The 20,655-nt window shown below is 34.9% G+C and overlaps 1 protein-coding gene across 1 annotated transcript in view; it reads right to left on the bottom strand.

The window, feature by feature from the left end:
- Positions 1-20,655, bottom strand: part of PHF3 (PHD finger protein 3) — a 108,051-nt gene that overhangs the window by 9,019 nt on the left and 78,377 nt on the right. Inside the window, 7 exon segments of the mRNA XM_044001378.1 lie at positions 1,301-1,448; positions 2,387-2,582; positions 5,088-5,217; positions 5,806-5,937; positions 7,512-7,628; positions 17,866-18,022; positions 18,109-18,259. Coding sequence (XP_043857313.1) covers positions 1,301-1,448; positions 2,387-2,582; positions 5,088-5,217; positions 5,806-5,937; positions 7,512-7,628; positions 17,866-18,022; positions 18,109-18,259 — 1,031 coding nt within the window.

Below are 20,655 nucleotides of genomic sequence, written 5' to 3'. Positions count from 1 at the left end.
TAGATGAAGGACTGAGGCAAACAGGGTTAAGTAACTTGTCCAGGGTTATACAACATCTAAGTGTCTGAGGACAAATTTGAACTCAGGAAGATGTATCTTCCTAACGTCAGGACTGGCACTGTATCCATTGTGCCACCCAGATGCCCCAATTCATCCATATGGTTGCTAAAATAAATACACACAGGCCAGATCATGTTATTCTACTGATTAAATTCCTTCGGTTATTCTTTAGTGTTTATATGATAAAATAAAAATTCTTTATAGCTTAGGGTTTAAGGCTCTTCACAATTTGGTCACAACATACACTTCAAATCTTATTTCACACCATTACCCATCTGGATCCATATTGCCAACTGCTGAAAACCTTATCTTCTTTCAAAATCCAGCTGGAGTACTTCCTCCTTCCAAAAGTTTTCTCCCATTTCCATGCCCAGCCTGAAAGTGATCTTTTCTCCTCCTCCTCAAATTTTTTGATAGCATTATGTCTAAACTTCTTTGGCTTACAACATTATACATTTCATCATACTTAGGTACATTTCATATTTCCTGTTAGTAAGGAAATTTCCTAACTAAAATTTCCTTACTGTCTTACACAATGCTTTTTAGTTGAATTTTCTTTTCTAGTAATGGAAATATTTTTAACAGGTATTCATTACTAATACACATTTTTTTGGCCTCAAATCTAAGACATAAGTGGATAGAGCACTGGCCCTGGAGTGAGGAGTTCAAATCCGGCCTCAGACACTTAACACTTACTGGCTGTGTGACCCTGGGCAAGTCACTTAATCCCAATTGCCTCACCAAAAAAAAAAAAAAATTCTAAGACATAACACAATGATGATTTATTAATGCACATAATGTACAGGCATATCTGAAGGTATATTATGTACAGCAACAAAAACTAAATCGCAGGTTAAGTAGTCTTTGCATGCACACACAAAAACCTTTATGTTAGGCTTAAGGCCAAAAAATGATTCGTGTGATGGTTTACCTATTCTCTCGTTTCTTAAACTCTGAAGAAATATGGTAAAACCGGAATGACCTTGGACAAGTGACTTAACTTCAGTTTTCTCATCTTTAAAATGAGGGCGTTAGACTAGACGTTCTCTAAAAATCCCTTTAAATTCCTAGACAACTGAGATGTTATAAAAAGGAATTATAACTTTTCTACTTCCCTAAATAATAATAAGAAACCCTAATTTCAAATTTGTATTATAATGAAATGTTTTTTTAAATGAATTTTGCTTCACTTAAAAAAATATAAGCTCTAAACAAGAACATAACCAGAAATTTACAATACCTCTGTTAAATATTCAGGTGATCCAGACACAGGATAGGCTTTGATAACAAACTTTGCTACAGAAGGCATGTTGATAAAACCTTTCCAAATAAAGTTTAATCGAGCCAAAAAAGTAGATTCAACTTCAACAGCACCAGGCATCTCAGGACTAGGAAAAAAAAATCACATCAAGAATAGGATTCAGATAGTATAATATTAAACCAAGTTTCTATTTGATCATCTGAGACCATCATTTAAATACAGCAAAAACAAAACAAAAAACTTTAATTCCTCTTTATATATCCTTTTGAATAAAAGTTATAAATTTTCTTTTTTGCCCATTATGACTAAGGTCCAAGAAAGCAAGCAGCTTTTCTTTTTAGTGACCTTTCGTTTTTGGAACATCACAATTAGTCATTTAAGATTCATGGCTCTGTTCACTCATCTATGCAAATGCCTTCCAAAAGAGTGCTGTTTGGAGGCAGCTAGATGGCACAGTGGTAAAGTACAGGCTCTGGATTCAGGAGTACCTGAGTTCAAACCCTGCCTCAGACACTTGACACTTACTAGCTGTGTGACTCAGCAAGTCACTTAACCCTCATTGCCCTGCAAAAAAAAACAACAACAACAACAACAACAAAAGAGTGCTGTTTTCTCCCAATTATGTTTATGGCCTCTGAGATAATAACTATCAGATGACAAAAAGGAAAATCTAATTTTTTCAGTGTGTATTTAACAAAATGATCTCAAGAAATTTGTAAATAGGGGGCAGCTAGATGGCACAGTGGATAAAGCACTGGTCCTGGATTCAGGAGGACCTGAGTTCAAATCCAGCCTCAGACACTTGACACTAACTGTGTGACCCTGGGCAAGTCACTTAACCCTCATTGCCCCACAGGAAAAAAAAAAAGAAAAAGAAAAAGAAAAGAAATTTGTAAATACTCCAAAGGTAATTTGACAGAAGATTTTTTTTTTAATTAAGGTTGATTTTTTTTTTGGTTGTTCATTAGTATTATTGTGCAGGAAAAAAAAATCTTTCAACCTTAGTTTTCTTAACCGCAAAATGAGTTAAACTTCATGATCTAATATTCCAAGGGGGAAATTTACCGAGGAGCAGGAGAAAACGTTGACTTTGGAGATTCTTGCTTCTCTTCTTCAAAGAATTCTGAAGACAAAATATTTGATGTTGAAGACAATGCATCAGCTATATTTTCTGCTTCATTGTCTGAATGTTTACGAGCTACACCAACAGCAACCTTCACCTTTTTTGGAGAAAGGTCATCGGCAGGTGGTGCCATTCGACCTAGAGAAACAAAAAAGGTGTAAAAAACTTATTTCTGAAACATCTTTTGGACTTTATCCTGTAGTTTTAGCCAGAATTATTATGGTAAAATTTAACTGCTATGTTTTTGCCTCTATTATTTCTAAGAAAACACAGATAATTAAAGGACTGACACCTGCTTCCTCAACGGGAAATACATTGAGAATAAAGTATAATAGTGTTTGGTGGGGTGGGAGAGAGAAAGCTGAAGAGGGCCAGTAGCTGTGGCAGACTTCTTAAGGAGCTAGGTCCCCAACCCTTTATGACTGCTGAGAGCTACATTATGGTACTAGAACATGGACTATGAGCTACAGGGTACTCACTACAGACACTGAGTGAAAGTATACCTAAGAAAATTCAAGAAAAAATCATAGATCCTGTAACCTCTATTATGATATTTTAGGGAACTGGCTTTATTACAAAATAATTACCATTTTTATATCATAAATATTTTATAGATGCAGAAAATTTTTAAAAAGTTAAGCAATGAATTCACTCATGCTGAAACTATAGAACTATAATAAAATAGGATCTTGATATTCTATCTCTGTTTGAAAGTAATTTTAAGGCTACATTAAAACAAATCATTTTCTTCCTAGTATGTAGAGCTGCAATTAATTGCTATGAATGCACATGAACTCTAACTACAACTTAGAAAGAACATGTTTAATATGAATGTTCGGTTACAAGATGCCTTGGAGATTGAGATTCACCAAGTCCAATTCCTTCATTTTACATGAGGAAACTGAGTCTCAGGGAGGTTTAGAGATTAGTCTTAAAAAGTAGTAGGTAGCTGAGCCAGGATTCAAATTCATTCCCTCTGACTCCAAATCCAGTGCCCTTTCCATTAGACCACAATGCCTCTTGCAAATGTATACAAAAATACCAGAAAGAAAATTAGGAAAGTTATGAAAATGGCATTAATTTATGCTATGATTAAATGTTGTCACACTTGAAAATTAAAATTATTGGATTCTTTTTAGTATTTAAGTCTTTCCATCTACTCCCTTTTATTATCTTACTGAAATGCCAAAAATATTCTAACAGCAAATAACATTTTTCCCTATCATTTTTCTAAATGAAAACTATATTCCTACTATGTGATTCTGAATAAAGCACTTTAAAATACTGTATTAAGAACAGTGGGGGGCAGCTAGGTAGCACAGTGGATAGAGCACCAGCCCTGGATTCAGGAGGACCTGAATTCAAATCCGGCCTCAGACACTTAACACTTACTAGCTGTGCGACCCTGGGCAAGTCACTTAACCCCAACTGCCTCACCAAAAAAAAAAAAAAAAAAAAAAAAAAAAAAAAAAAGAACACTGGCTTAAGTACTGTTGCTTAAGAATTTTTCTAATATCATATTCTAAAATAGTATCAAAATACTAGGCAAGCCCTTAAACCTTATTAGTCTTTCCTATCACCAAATACCTACTCATTGCTTTAGCACTAACAAAACAATGCTTTCTTTTTGTGCACAATTCCTAATGGCGCACCCAACCTGTAATAATTTTTATATGTTCCCTAATAAAGCACAAAATAATCAACAAATAAATTCAACATAGGCAAGGCAAAGCTATCAGACAAATTACAATTACCAGCTTGTCTGAGGCCCCAAAGCAACAGCAATAATAAACACATGCAAGTATCTCATTCTAACCCTCTATTCAGTCATGATGCTATTGATACTGCTTACTACCACCAGTTCTCTTAGTGTATAATACTAACACCAAAGCCTTAAGATCAACTCTCATTTTAGTAATTAGTTACCCCTCAAAAAAAGTTCCACAAACTACACCTTTAAATCCATATGTGAATTACATTTGCTATTGGCCCCAAAATGGAAAAAATAATGGATATACAAACAAAATACTTGGGTTTGAATTCTGAATCTGCCACTTAATTACTAGCTATTTGACTATGGAAAAGTCACTCAACCTCTCTAAAGTTCTATTTCCTCATCTGTAAAATTAGGATAATGCTGTTTCGCACCAAATCAATGAACAAGCAGGTATTAAGTACCTATTAAGTCAGGTGATGCACTAGATATTGGGGCTATGAATACAAAAATATGAAGCAATTCCTATTAACAAAGAGCTTGCATTCTATGGTGGAAAAAACAAGCACATATATAAATAAATACAGAACAAATACAAAGAGATTATGTACAAATAAATGCAAAGTAGTTAAATTAGCAGTTAGGGTGAAAGGAAGGGTTTCGTGTAGACAGTGGTACTTGAGTTGTGTCTGGAAGGAAGAAGAAATAATGAAATTTTTTAAGTTTCAAAAGAGAAGATGAATATAAATGATGAATATAAAGCACAATGTAAACTGTAAGGCACTATATAGATAATGGCTATTATCATTTTTGTTTTGTATGGTTCAGAGCAATGCAAGAACAGAACAGCAAGCACTCTAATATTCTTTGAATAGTGATTCATTATCATAAACTTACATATAGAAGACATTTCGTATTTTTAAAATTACCTATACATATCTTGCAGTTAAGATCAAAAAGATGATTTTTATGTTGGCTTGTAGTATCTTTAGACAAAGAGTCAACCTCTTCTTTTTCTAAATCTTCTACTTTCTCCACGGGCTTAGTAGTAGTAGATTCCTAAAAAAAAATGACAGAAAAACCAGCTTTGTGACATTCAGGGACTATAATCATGCAGAACTTCTAACTCAGTATTTTTTCCAAGATGATGTTTTCTTCTGGTCTTGTCCATACTGCCCCAAAATTTACAAAAACAGACATGCTACTACAAGGATTTTCTTAACTATTTATAGGTTTTCAGGTTAAATTTAATTAGTGATATTCCCTTACTAGTTAAGGAACATTTATTTCGAAAATTCTTATTCTGAGTATTTCTTATTCAGAAAATAAAGACTGTCATCCACAATTGTGTGTGTATTCTTCAATGACTATAAATTACAACTACAAAATGTTTTTAAAAACATACAAATGGAAGAAATAGAAAAAAATTGTAGTATAAATTTAAACTTCTCTTCAACTAAACTTTATGAAGAAATTTTAAAAGCTTCCATATACAAAAATTTTAAAAACCAACCACCACCAAGTTATTCAAAATGGCTCATATATTTTTGGAGTTTAAGAAATTAGTTTTCTTTCTATTCCAAATATAATCACATGCTGCCTATTCTAAAAGTGCCTTACATTTTAGCACAATGTATTTATTATTACCTGCATTTCCATGGTTTCTTCTTGTTCTTTCATTGGAGCATCACTCTCAATTTCTATTTCACCTTTGTGAGTAATTTTTGTGATTGGACGCCTTTCCACTTCCCTCTGTTCTTTTTCAATCATCTCAATGGTCTGCAAATTAAGTGTTTTTCTATGTAAATACTTTAATTTTAAATGTATAAACAAATTATGAAATTTATCAAGTTAGACAAAATAATTAGAGAAAGGAAGATAAGTCATGGAAATGCTCTGCTTTTCAAGGGTACATGGAAAGAAACTGTAGAGCAAATAATTATTTCTTGTTACTCATTCAGAATTCTTAGAAGAAAAAACTTTAAGAAAAATAATAGAAACTTTCAAGAACAAAAATAGAAACTCAAGTGTGTGTTCCATCATGTTTTTAAGTAAACTGGCTAAGGAATAAGGTAGACTATAAAGTGATATTCAAGTTGAGATGGTATTTATATTTAGAATCTTTTTTCAAGTTTCAAATTTGGGGTTAAAGACAAAACTGATACGATCTCTGTTTAGTGTATAGGAGTGTCCAGGAAAAGTTAGAAATTCATTGAATTCTCAAAAATCTAAAATAGCTACTACACATTTGCCCTGAATAAAACCTCTCAGTACAAGCTACAATTAACTGCAGACCAAACTTAGATGACAAGGGGTAGGGAGGTAAGAAATTAGAAAAAAGGGAGAGGCAGCTGAGTAACCCTACCTCACATGCTAATACTTCCCCCAACCACCACCACAATGTTACAGGATGAGAAGAAGAGAGGGGAAAATGAAATAAAAAAGTGAAAGCTAACTTTGCTCTCCCCTCCCTTTGACCACACTCATGTTAAGTGACCAAGGATCAATCAATACCTGCTTTCTTGTTTTTTTTTTTTAAATTTAATGTTTTACTTTGACAAGTATAATATATTCAATTTAATGCAAAAAATAAACAAAGGAAGTGCCCAGTTAAGCTGTAAGGCAAGTGGAAGCTACCTTCACATTTACATTGCTCTAATTTATTATCTTAAATACATCAAAAGACCCATGATGGTAGTCATTAGTAGCATTTCAATGCTGGGGAAGTTTTGTGCATCTTTGTAGTTTATTGTTGTCTGGAGGGGAAATGGAGATAAGAGGGAAGACATTTAAGGTAAAAGCTTTTTTCCTTATTTTATGCTCCAAAGAGGACAGAATAACTATGTCAAAGAAAGGAAATACGTGTACAAGCATGGTATAACAAATTAAGATCTACTACCCTTCAGAATTGGCACCAAGTCTACTTTTTAATAGAGGTATGTATACATGATGACTTGAGGAACAGTGCTAGCTATGGCTAAAAACATGCATAAACTACAATCTTTACAATTCTGTTTCTATAATATTTATAATATTTAATACTTCAAAGCTTTTGTTATGGAAATATCAGAAAATGAGAGTGTTTGGGTTATAGTTGGGCAGGGCCATAGGTAAAGCACAGAGAGCAGAGGAGAAAATATTGGTAGTTAGAGAATAAGAAAACTGTTTCAAACTCTTCAAATCAGGAAAAGAGAATAGGTACAAGTTCCATGATGTAGTAAGGAAATACTTTCTAAGTGACAGGGAAGAATGTGAAACAGTGAGCCAAAGAATAGGGAACAGAGTCCTGCCATATTTAATAGCTTAAAACTATGAGCATGTGCACATATGTACATCTATGCACACAATCTTACATGTCTGTTTTCTCTTCGTCTCCAGGCAGCTAATTCTTTAGAAGCTAGTTCTTCGGGACTCATTCTTATGAGATGATCAGGTGTTACCTCTCCTTTCAGTACTTTTTTAAATAAAATCTAGAAGTATCAAGAATGGAAACAAAATTAAAAAGGAAATAGCAACTCCAAGAGGTGAATTAATAATGAATTTTTAAAATATGCTTGGTACTGCAAAGAAAATAAAAGTATTTGCCCTAAGGAGACTTTACAAATTGTTACATTAGTACATATTGCAAATGTTTATTAAAAAGTTAGCATTAGGAGGATAAAACTATCATATGCCTTATAAATTTGTGCTTTGGTTAAACTCATAATCAATATAAAAGACAGTATCTAGGGGCAGCTAGGTGGTACAGTGGATAAAGCACTGGCCCTGGAGTCAGGAGTACCTGAGTTCAAATCTGGCCCCAGACACTTAACACTTACTAGCAGCTGTGTGACCCTGAGCAAGTCACCTAAGCCCCATGCCCCGCCCCCCCCAAAAGACAGTATCTAGATTTGTACTCCCAGCTATACTCACTCTTTAAACTGTTTTTACTTTCTGACCAGCAGCCTTTCTCACCTTGATATATTGTCATCCCAGGGCCTGCTCTCTTTCGTTGGTTAGTCTCTGGCCAGGATCACCATTTTATGAGGGACCCCAACCAGCTACACTTCATTTTTAGATTACCACACCTCTTTACCAATGGGATACAGACATAGTAGAGAATGATAATGCTGAGTCAAAGGGTATTAACAGTTTTATAGCCCTTTGGGCAGAGTTCCATATTGTTCCCCCAGAATTGATGAATCAGTTTGTAATTCCACCAAACACTAAATTAGCGTCCCAATTTTTCCAAACCCTTCCAACACTTGACATTTTCCTTTTCTGTGATATTAGTCAATCTGATAGGTGTGAAGTGCATGATACCTCATTTGTTTTTATTTGCATTTTTCTTATAATGATTTAAAGCATTTTTTCAAATGACTGTATCTAACTTTGATTTCTTCATCTAAAAACTGCTTTTTCATATTCTTTGACCATTTGTCAATTGGGGAATGACTTCTATTCATATAAATTTGACTGAATTCTCTATATATTTGAAAAATGAGGTCTTTATCAGAAAAAAGTGGTAAAATTATTTTCTCCAGTTTTCTGCTTTCCTTCTCATCTTAACTACATTAGTTTTATTTGTGCAAAAACTTTTAAATTTAATGTAATCAGTATTACTCATCTTATATCCTGTAATGCTATATATCTCTTCTTTAGTCATAAATTCTTCCCTTATCCATAGATCTGACAGGTAAACTATTTCATGATCTCCTAATTTATTTATGGCAGCACTCTATGTCTAAATTAGGTACCCATTTTGACCTTATCTTGGTATACAATGTGAAGTGTTTGTCTATACCTAGTTTTTGCCAAACAGCTTTCCTGTTTTCCCAGCAGTTACTGCCAAATGATAAGTTCTTATGCCCAAACCTGGGATATTTCTTTATTAAAAACTAGCTTACTATGGTCATTTCATGTATGGTTTATCTAATCTATTCCATGGATCACCATTCTATTTCTTAGCCAGTACCAGATTTTGATGATTATAGGATGATTACTGTTTTGTATTACACTTTGAGATCAAATAATGATAGGAGACTTTCCTTTACTTTTTTTCCCCATCTATTCCCTTGATATTCTTGACGACATTCTTCAAAATAAATTCTGCTTAAAGCACTGGCCCTGGATTCAGGAGTACCTGAGTTCAAATCCAGCCTCAGACACTTGACACTTACTAGCTGTGTGGCCCTGGGCAAGTCACTTAACCCCCATTGCCCCACCAAAAAAAAAAAAAAAAAGAATTCTGCTATGATTTTTTTCTAGCCCTATGAAATATTGTTTGGGAATCTGATTGTATGACACTGAGTGACTAGATTAATTTAGATAAAATTGTCGTTTTAAAAAATATTGGCTTGGCCTAACCATAAGCAACTAACATTTTTCCAATTATTTACATGTGACTGTATTTGTGTGAAAAGTATTTTGATTTTGTGTTCATATAGTTCCTGGGTTTGTCCTGGTAGGTAGATTCCTAAGTATTTTATGTTGTCTATGGTCATTTTAAATAGAATTTCTATTTCTTGTTGCTGGACTTTGTTGGTTATATAAAAAATGCTGATGACTTATGTGGGTTTATTTTATATCCTGCAACTTTGCTAAAGTTCTTAATTATTTCAACTAGTCTTTCAGTTAATTCTCTAGGATTCTCTATGCATAGCATCATATCATCTGCAAAGAGTGGTTTTCATTTCATCACTGCCTACTCTAATTCCTTCAATTTTTCTTCTCTTACTGCTAGAGCTAGCATTTCTTTTATAATACTGAATGACAGTTTTGCATGACTACACATGTATAACTTATATTGAATTTCTTTCTTTCTCAAGAAGGGGAAAGGGAAGAAGAGAATTTGGAACAAAGTTTTAAAAATCAACATTAAAAATTATTTTTACATGTAATTTGGGAAAAAAGAAAATTCTCATAAAAAACAGTAAAAACAAAACAAAAGAGTATCCTTGCTTTACCCTTGATCTTACTGGGAAGGCTTCTAGTTTATACCTGTTGCAGACAATGCTTGCTGATGGTTTTAGATAGACATTACGTAACATTTTAAGGAAAGCTCTATTTAGTCCTATACTTTCTAGTGGTGTGTGTGTGTGTGTGTGTGTGTGTGTGTGTGTGTGTGTGTGTGTGGTTTGGGGTGGGGCAGTATGGGTTAAGTGACTTGCCCAGGGTCACACAGCAAGTAGGTGTCAAGTGTCTGAACCCACATTTTGAACCGGGTCTTCCTGATCCAGAGCCAGTGCTTTATCCACTGTGCCACCTAACTGCCCCCCTCTAGTGTTTTAATAGAAATTGTTATACTTTTATCAAAAGCTTTCTGCATCCTATTGAGATAATCATGATTTTCTTATGATACTGTCTCTACCTTTGTCTTTCTTTAAAGTATTAGCACTACATTTGTGTCATAAAAGGAATCTGGAAGGATCCTTTCCTTGTCTATTTTCCCAAATAGCTTATATAGTATTAGAATTAATTGTTTTTTAAGTGTTTAGTAGTATTCACTTGTGAGTCCATCTGGTCCCGGAGATTTTTTTCCTTTGGCAGCTCATTAATGGTGAATTCAATTTCTTTATCTAAGTTGGGGTTACTTAAGCATTTTCTTTTCTTTTCTGTTATTCTGGGCCATTGGGCATGGAACAGCTAGGTGGCAAAGTGTATACAGTGCCATTGCCAGCTTGAAGTCAGGTAGATTCATCCTTCCGAATTCAAATCTGGATTGATGTTTACTAGCTGTGTGACCCTGGCCAAGTCACTTAACCCCATTTGCCTCAATTTTCTCATCTGTAAAAGGAACTGGAGAAGGAAATGGCAAACTACTGAAATATCTTTGTAAAGAAAACCCTAAATGGGATCACAAAGAATCAGACATGACTGAACAACACAAATTCATCCATTTCACTTAGATTGTCAGATATAGACTGGTATATAATTGGGCAAAATAGTTCTTAATTGCTTTAATTTCATTTTTCATTGATGAGGAACTCATCCTTTTCATTTTTCGTACTGGTAATTTGGTTGTCTTTCTTTTGTAAAAAAATCAAATTAACCAATAGTTTATCTATTTTATTGTGTTGTTTAAGAAATAAAACCAGATCCTACTTTTATTAATTAGGTCAATGGTTTTTCTTACTTTTGATTTTATTGATCTCTCTTGATCCTGGGGATTTCTATTTTCTTCTTTTTCCAGTTTTATGCCCACTTTGTTGATCCGCTTTTTCCCTAAGACATAGTCAATTTTTGTGTAGGTGCCATGTAACACTAAGAAAAAAATATAATTCTGTTCCCACTCAATTTTCTCCAGGTATGTCATACCTAATTTTTCTAAAATTCTATTCATCATCTCCTTAACTTCTTTCTTGTTTAGTTTTTAGTTAGATTTGAAGTAGAGGGGCAGCTAGGTGGCACAGTGGATAAAGCACTGGCCTTGGATTCAGGAGTACCCAAGTTCAATCTAGCCTCAGACATTTGACAGTTACTAGCTGGGTGACCCTGGGCAAGTCACTTAATCTTCACTGCCCTCCAGAAAAAAAAAAAAAAAAGGAAAGAAAGATTTGAAGTAGGGATGGATTTAATTGATCAAATTAATCATGAGGCATCTCAAAGAACTAGAAGACTCAGCTTCCTAAGTTTTATTAAAATACTGTGAGGAGACAGGAAGGAGGAAGAATAGTTATATTTATACTGAGAAAAAGTAAGTTATCTCCTCATTATCTTAATCCCTCCTTAAGGAGGTACAGGGAGGTTTTACCCTAATTTGGAATTCTTGGGGTCCTAAAACAACCCCTGAGGCGCACCTTTTTCCTTGGAGGTGTGTTTTTGGGGCTTACACATCATAAAGTGAACCTAAGGACACATTTGACCTTTCTGTAGATGTTCATAAAGACATGCTTAAACTTGTCTGAGCCAGAGGGTCTCTCTGTTTATGGTATCTCTTTACTTTAAGATCTGGTTTCTAGGTGTTCTGTCATCTAGGAATATTAATGTCTATTAATGGTTAATGGTCCCTGAATACTGTTTAAGTTTCTGTTGATAGCAGTATTGGTTGACAGGGAATCAAACCCTGTAGTTACAGCTGATAAGAACACAAACCTTAGTTTCTCTGCTAACCCTTTAAGCTACTATTAATCAAGTAAATTAGGTTATCCGTTAACCCCTTTAGCCTCCTCCATAAGATTTATCTAGTCCTGTGAGAGGAAAATTGAGGTTCCCCCACTAGTATACTTTTACTATATATTTCCTCCTAAAACTTTTTTTAACCTTTCCTTTAAAAATGTGGATGCTATACTACTTGTTGAATATATGATTAGTATTAATATAACTTTATTTCCTATGGTACCTTTTAGCAAAATGTGGTTTCCTTACTTCTCTTAATTAGATCTAATTTTGCTCTTGCTTTGAGATCAATTGCTACCGCTGCCTTTTTTTTTTTTACTTCAACTGAAACATAATAGATTCGGATCTAGCCCTTTACATTTACTCTGTGTGAGTCTGTCTTGGCTTCAAGTGTGTTTCTTGTGAACAAAGTATTGTAGGATTCTGCTTTAATCCACAACTTTCTGCTTCCATTTTATGGTAAATTTGTCCCATTCACATTCAGCGATGAGTACTCTCTCTCTCTCCCTCCCCCTCTTTCTCCCCCTCTCTTTTTACCCTTTCTCACTAGAAAAGCATTTTGCTTCTGGCCATTGCTTGCCCTCCTTTTTCCCTGCAGGGCAAGACAGATTTCTAGACCCAAAATAATGTGTACCTTATTACCTCTTTCAGTCAATTACAATTCAAACATAGCCTGCCACACCCCCATCTCCACTGTAAAATTTCTTTCTCTACAATTTACCCTATTCTCCTCCCTTTCCCCTTTCTTTCAGTGAACCCCTTGGGTTTGTTTTGTTTTGTTCTAAAAATCATCCCATCATAATTAACTCATACAGGTGCCCTGTCTATGTATCCTCCTTCTAACTGCCCTAATAATGATAAAGTTCTCAGGAGATACAAGTATCATCTTCCTATGTAGTAATGTAAACTATTTAACCTTATTGAATCCCTTATGACTTCTCTTTCCTGTTTACCTTTTTATGCTTGAATCTTATATTTGAAAAATCAAATTTTTTGTTCTTTTGATCAGGAAAGCTAGTCTTTTGATCAGGAATGCTTCAAAGTCCTCTACTTCATTAAATATCCATTTCTCCCTCCAGATCAATTCACATTTTTCTTTGAGATGTCACATATAGCCATTTTTACATTGTTCTCTTTTGATCTTCCCTATCACCATACTGACTTTCTATGTTTCTATGTTTTATTGTTATTTTTTCAGCCTATTTCCTAACTTTTTAAACTTTATATTAAAGTTGGCCCTGCTCCTGGCATAGAGGGGGCATTGTCCCAAGGCTTCAGGTTTTTTTGTGCCACTGTTTTCAGAGTTATTTCTCAGGGCTTTTAAAGTTTTAGTTTTTTCAAGATGATATGATGAAAAGATAAGTAAGTTTACTACTCTTCTAGCTTGTGCTATGGTCTGTGAGCAACCACAAGTACTCTGGAACTGTGACCAGGATCCCTGCTACCCTCCAGGTATATTGAGTGTCCTAGAGCTCCTCCTCACCCTGGGCCTGTGACCTGGATCATCCTTGTAAGAGTCCTGAAACCAGGCTAAGGAAGTCATTCCTATAATTTTCTTCTCACTAGTTGCCAGGCCCCTTTAGAGTCTGTGGGCAGAGAGTTCCAGAAGTTGCCATCACTGATTCAGTCATCCCAAAGCCTATGCTTGCTTGCCAGGGAACTATACAATCCTTTCCTGTCAATGTTATAAGTTATCTTGGCCTGGAAAACTGCTTCACCCCATCCTTCTGTTGGTTCTGTGGCTTCAGAATGTTTTAAGGCATTATTTTAAAGTTGTTTGGTGAGGAATTAGAGATCCCAGGTGAGTTCCTTCCTTTTTTATGACACCTTGGCTTCAACCTCTTTAGCTAAACATTTTTGAGGGATACACATCTCAATTTTATTCCTTGCTTGAAAATAATCATCAAAGGGATGCTCTTTTTTCTCTATGTTGTCAAGTATTTCAGTGAAGCTTAAATGATTTTGACATGTGCATACCAACATCTCAGGGGAGGAAAGCTTATCAAGCAGCATTTTGTCCTACCAAATAAAAATGCTTTTTTAGTTAACAAATACATACAATGACATCTTGGAATCTCTGGACTCACATGAATTCTTACACTGTAAAATTGCAGTCTGTTGTAAAAATATCTTTTGCAAAAGTGTACATTGTTCTCATACCTTCACCAAATGTGCCTTTGATATATGTCTTCCTCATGCTGAAAGACTTTATAAGAGATAGGAAAGCAGGTAGTTTTTCTGGGTTAATAATCATATTAAAATCCCCCAAGTATATGTCCTCCTCCTCTTTGTTATCCTGAGACACAACCACTCAATGTTCTCAAAAGCACAAACTGTATATTCTGTCTGGTCTAGCTGCATTTTCCAACATTGTTTTCATTATTGTCATTCCTAGCTCATCATGAAGTTCATGGAGGACTGTGATGTTGAGCCTTAAAGTGGTAGCTTTGCTGACTGATGGGGAAGAGGTCTGTAACAAAACTCCAACAAAAAACACTTCCCCCATCTTTCATCAGTTTATTATTCTCCTTCCAATTTTATCCTTAAACATTCTCAAAATGACCTCAGGATGTCTCTTGCCAAGTTTTCTCTCCTGAGGAAAAATTAATCAATCTTTCCTGCTTTAGATCAATGATCCTTGATCTATCAGTACAGTAGCTCTGGCTTCTATGATTCTCTTACCTACATGTGGTGAAAATTGTTGTCTCCACCACTAAACCTTCAGATAAAAGGTAATTTAAAGATACTATGTGTTAATGGAAGGAATCAGACACAGACCATCTTCCCCACTCCTCCTTAAGAATCAAAGTAGAATATAAAAGACTAAACATCACCTATTCTCAAAGCTGCTTTCAAACCGCCCCCCCCCCCCAAGTAATTTATCAATTCCTATTAAAAGCACTACCATCTTCCCAGGTTCATTCTTAAGTTGTTGAGTCATTTCCAGCTCTTCATGACTCCACTCCCATTTGGGGTTTTGTTGGCAAAGATACTGGAATGGTTTCCCATTTCCTTTTCTAGCTTATTTTACAAATAAGGAAAATGAGGCAAACAGGGTTAGACTTGCCCAGGGTCACACAGCCATTTAAGTGTCTGAACCAGATTTGAACTCAGGAAGAGGATCCTCCAGCTTCTAAGCCCAGTGCTATATCCATTGCACCTAGCTGCCCCCAATCTTAAGAGTCTCCTTTACTTCTATCTTCATTCCAATTGAATGGATAAAATCAATTGTCAAATCTATCACTTTTACTTCAGTAATATCTCTTGCACATTGTACACCTCTCTAGATAGGCTCTCATTTTTTCCTGCACAGATTACAATAAGCTCTTTTTTTTCATTCTTATTAATAGCAACAGTATTAAGTAAACATTTTTTATATCACTTTAAGGTTGCACTTTACATGTTAGCTCATATAACCCTCAGAAGGAGGTACTATTATTATCCCTATTTAACAGATGAGAAAAAAAGGTCAGACAGGTTAAGTGATTCACCCAGGTACACACAAATAGTGAGTGGCTCAGGCAGGATTTAAACTCGAGTCTTCCTGAGTCCATGTCCAGCAGCACTCATTCACTACACTAGTGGAATAAAACTCAAAAAGACAGGAGAACTCCTAAATCATACAAATGGACCCCAGCCATATATGGACTTTAAAAAAACACATATTTATATTATTTACATTTTAATTTGTTAAATATTTCCCAAGTACATTTTATTCTGGTGGTATTCATGTTTGACATCTCTGTATAGACACCCCCTAATTGCCTCTTCATATCACTGCTCATATAAAATCCAATTACTATCATCATAGTCTTTAACTAAAAACCTTCAGTGGTTTTCTACTGTCAGCCAAAGTATATATTCCTGAAAACGGCCCTCTACCATTAAGATCCTCTACTATCTAATTCCAATCTCCTTCTACAGCTTTCTCTCATACAACAGCCAAAAAGGAATACTCCTCCCTTCTCATCCTGACCTCTTCTATCACTTGGCTGTATGCCCAAAAAAAGTCTTAATCTGTTGAAGTCCAACTCCTCAAGGGCCAATTCATATAATTTTCTGTTAGGCATTCACTGAACTGTCACCCTGCATGCAGTGTTCTTTCCACCTTCCACTTTATTACAGCACTTTGAATAGACCATCTTAACTTCCTCAAAAGCAGTATGTATGCTTTATCTTTTATATCTCAGTTCTTTGCACGCAGAAGGTATGCAATAATTATTGAATTTAAGAAGCAAAAGAAATTATTGTCACAACTTATCCACAAAAGCTACTTAGCTTTTAGAGTTCTCCCATCTTCGGCATTTTAAGTTTACTATGTGTATCAAAGGACAAACAAGCATAATTTGTATTTCCAGATTTCTAATTTAGTACTCATTCCACTACACAACACATCATATAGACAAAGGGAGAAGGTAAGAGGTAGATGCTGAAAAACAAAGGTGTGCAGTGTGTATGTGAGAAATTTCCAAACTTTAACATTTTCTAAAGCTAGGAATCAATATAACACATAGCATCTTCATTTGAGGTACATTTTTGGGGGGGGGCAGGGCAATGAGGGTTAAGTGACTTGCCCAGGGTCACACAGCTAGTTAAGTGTCAAGTGTCTGAGGCCAAATTTGAACTGAGGTCCTCCTGAATCCAAGGCCAATGCTTTATCCACTACACCTCCTAGCTGCCCCTGAGTCTTAATGTGTTTTAAAAGATGTTTTAAAATGTGCTTCAGGGGCAGCTAGGAGGTGCAGTGAATAAAGAACCGGCCCTGGATTCAGGAGGACCTGAGTTCAAATTTGACCTCAGACACTTGACACTACTAGCTGTGTGACCCTGGGCAAGTCACTTAACCTTCATTGCCCTGCAAAAAGACAAAAACAAACAAAAAACACACATAAAACACATTAAGATAAATTTGTAAAAGCATTATAAAAACTACCTCAATACATAGAATTATGTCAAGTACAGCTAAACAATAGCTACTAAAGGAAACAATGTGTGTCAAAAAAAAAAAAACCTTTATAAATTGGCAACAATAATATTCAAAAATCTTATGTGTTCCCTCACTGCTTTTAAGGTGTGAGGCAGATAATTTTCTATGACCACTTTCTAGCATTTCTCTTTGCAACTTGTTCTGTGTAACAGAATATTTTGCACATTAATAAAATACTAAGTAAATTATTTGTTTAAGGACATGATTTTAAAGGCTTTCATATTTTTAAGGGTAATTTCTGTGGAAATCTATTTGCGTTTTTATGATGTTAGGAAAGATTATATTTCCCATAGGCATTTCCTGGTTAATACTCAACTATCTAAGAATGTACTACACAATGCTTGGATAGACAAAGGATTTTGTTTGATTTGTTTTAAGGGGAATACGTTTTAGTTATATATATGTGGCACTGGAGAATTCAGTGTAAGAGAGATTGTTTTAAGACTTCAAATTACCCAAAGGACATCATTATATCGTAACCTAATTTTGTAACATGTTTCCACAACACAGATGGCAAGTACAGTATTACAAGGAGATTCCCAGGTTTTTTTCAACTTAAAGCACATTAAAGGTTCTGATTTGGCAAAAAGTTCACTTATGCACAAGTTATTGAACTTACTTACATTGTTTTTAGGATCTTTCAAATTGAACATCAAACTTCTATATTTGTTCTTATATTTGGCATCAGTATCCCGAAAAAAAGAAAAAAGTTCCTTTTCAATTTTTGTTGCAACTTTGGATGCCCGTTCCTCTGGGATCTTCAAATTTGAATCTGTAAGTCTTAAAACGACAACAAAGTTTTGTTTTGTTTTTTAAATTAACCACAGATTAGTCTATCTTTTACAATGTTACTATGACTATATTACCTTTTCATGAGAATGTCTTTGAGAGAGTGTTTGACACTTTGTCTGATCTGGTCTGCAGAAGGTTTGGAAGTAGGAGTAGGGGGTGTGTGCACATTAGGCAATCCTGTTTTCTCAGTTTTCTTCTTTTTTAACTCTTGCTTTTCATGTATACCTTAATTGAAATAAAGTGAAGAATTTACTTAAAAACGAAGTCCATGTAAAGTTGCTTAAGGAAAATTTACATATTAAGAGTCCATGTGCTCATTAAAAAAAAAAACACTGTCATGCTATTGAAAATAAAAAAGTCTGAAATATAACCTCTGTCCTTTTAAAACTTTGTGCATATTTTCTTCCTTCCAGATAATTAGTTTCATAAATTCAGGAATATAAATGAGTCAAATAAGTTAGAAAATACATTCTTGAACATAGGCTAAGTAAATAGTCTATTTTTCTATAATTTCTTTTTTTTTTTTTGTGGGGCAATGACAGCTAAGTGACTTGCCCAGAGTCACACAGCTAGTAAGTGTCAAGTGTCTGAGGCCGGATTTGAACTCAGGTCCTCCTGAAACCAGGGCCAGTGCTTTTATCCACTGCACCACCTAGCTGCCCCAGTAAATAGCATATTTTTAAAGTTTCTTTTCCTTTTATCTTTATATGTTGAACCTGTATACTCAAAGACCTAAAAGTGAAAAGGTTTGATTTTTAATGATATTTCAGGTGAATTATCACCTGAAAACTAGTCACAATTTGGAAACCACCAAGTATAACCTTATTTTACAGATGAGGAAACTGAGATCTAGAGCTTAAGTGGTTGCTTACGGCCAGAAAAATCAGTACTCCTACCTGAGCACCAAACTTTTCCTGAGGCTTAATTCCAAATGCATATACAGTAGGCACTATTACTAGGTGACTTTTAAAAAATTCTATTTTAAAACGTTCTTCCTCTCTTTTCTCTACTCTTCACCCATTGAGAAGACAAAACAAAATCCTTATAAATATGGGTAGTCACGCAAAACAAATTCCCACATTAGTTTTGTCCAGGGAAGGAGGGGAAAACATGTTTCAATCTGTACTCTGAATCCATCAGCTTTTTAGAACTGTGATTGATCACTGAGTTGATCAGTTCCTTTTTTTCTTTTTTTCAAAGTTGATAATTCTTATGATATTGCAGCTATAATAGTGCATTCCTATTTCCACTCAGCATACTTTGCATCAGTTCATCCAGGTTTTTCTGAAACCATTCCTGCTTCATTTCTTGGAGCAAAATAGTCTTCATGTACCATCTTGTTCAGTCATTCCCTAACTGATGAGAATCTCCTCAGTTTCCAGTTCTTTGCCACTACAAAAAGAGCTATTATAAATATTTTTGTACAGAGAGGGCTGAATTTTCCTCCTCCTCTAATCTCTTTAGGGCACAGTTCAAAACAGAACAGCTAAATTAATTCGATTCCACCAACAGTACCTGTTTTCCTGCATCTGTCATTTACCATTTTTGTCATCTTAACCAATCTGATAAATGTGATGTGAGGTGGTACCTCAGTCGTTTTAATCTGTATTTCTCTAATTATTAGTGACCTAGAACATTTTTATATGGCTATTGAAAGCTTTGCTTCGCCCTTCTGCAAACTGCCTGTTTATATCAATTGGGGAATGGCTCCTTTTCTTGTAAATTTGACTCAGTTCAGGGTAGCTAGGTGGCACATTGGATAAAGCGCCAGCCCTGAATTCAGGAGGACCTGAGTTCAAATCTGGCCTCAGACACTTGACATTTACTAGCTGTATGACCCTGGGCAAGTCACTTAAACCTCATTGCTCTGCAAAAAAAGAAAGAAAAATTTTGACTCAGTTCCCTATAGATGTTAGAAATGAGAACTTTATCAGAGAAGCTTACTAAGATTTTCTTTTCAACTTCCTGCTTGTCTTCTGATTTTAAGATGCACTGGTTTTGTTTGAGAAAAAAATATTAATTTTTTGTTATCAAACCACTTTACCTCCTGTGACCCTCTCTCTTATTTGGTCATAAACTCTTCTAGACAGATATATTCCGTGCTCCTCTAATTTGCTTCTGATGTCACCTATCTAAATCACATATCCATCTATAGCTTCTCTTCATACACAGTATGAGAGGTTAGTCAATACCTACTTTTGGCGATAGTGTTTGACAATTTTCCAAATAGTTTTTGTTGACTATTGAGTTTATGGATCAACAGCTAGGATCTTTGGGTTCATCAGACACTAGGTTACTGTAGTCATTTGCTTCTGTACATCTGATTCACTGATCAACCTATTTCTCACCCAGGAACAAACTGTTTAATAATAGCTTTGTAGTACAACTTGAAATCTGGTTGTGTTAGACCCTATTCCTCATTTTTTTCATTGATTCTCTAGATATTTTTAATCTTTTGTTCCTCCACATGAATTGTTATCTTTTTTCTACCTCTAAAAGGTAAACTTTTGGAAGTTTGGTTAGTACGACACTGAATAAATAAAGTAAATTATGTGGTACTGTCATTTTTATCATATTGGCTCAGCCTACCACAATTGATAATTCTCCAATTATTTAGATAT

This window comes from Dromiciops gliroides, chromosome 4, assembly GCF_019393635.1.
Source record: "Dromiciops gliroides isolate mDroGli1 chromosome 4, mDroGli1.pri, whole genome shotgun sequence".
NCBI classification, from domain to species: Eukaryota; Metazoa; Chordata; class Mammalia; order Microbiotheria; family Microbiotheriidae; genus Dromiciops; species Dromiciops gliroides.
Note: the sequence above shows the minus strand (reverse complement) of the source record. Positions and strands in the feature narration are given on the sequence as shown.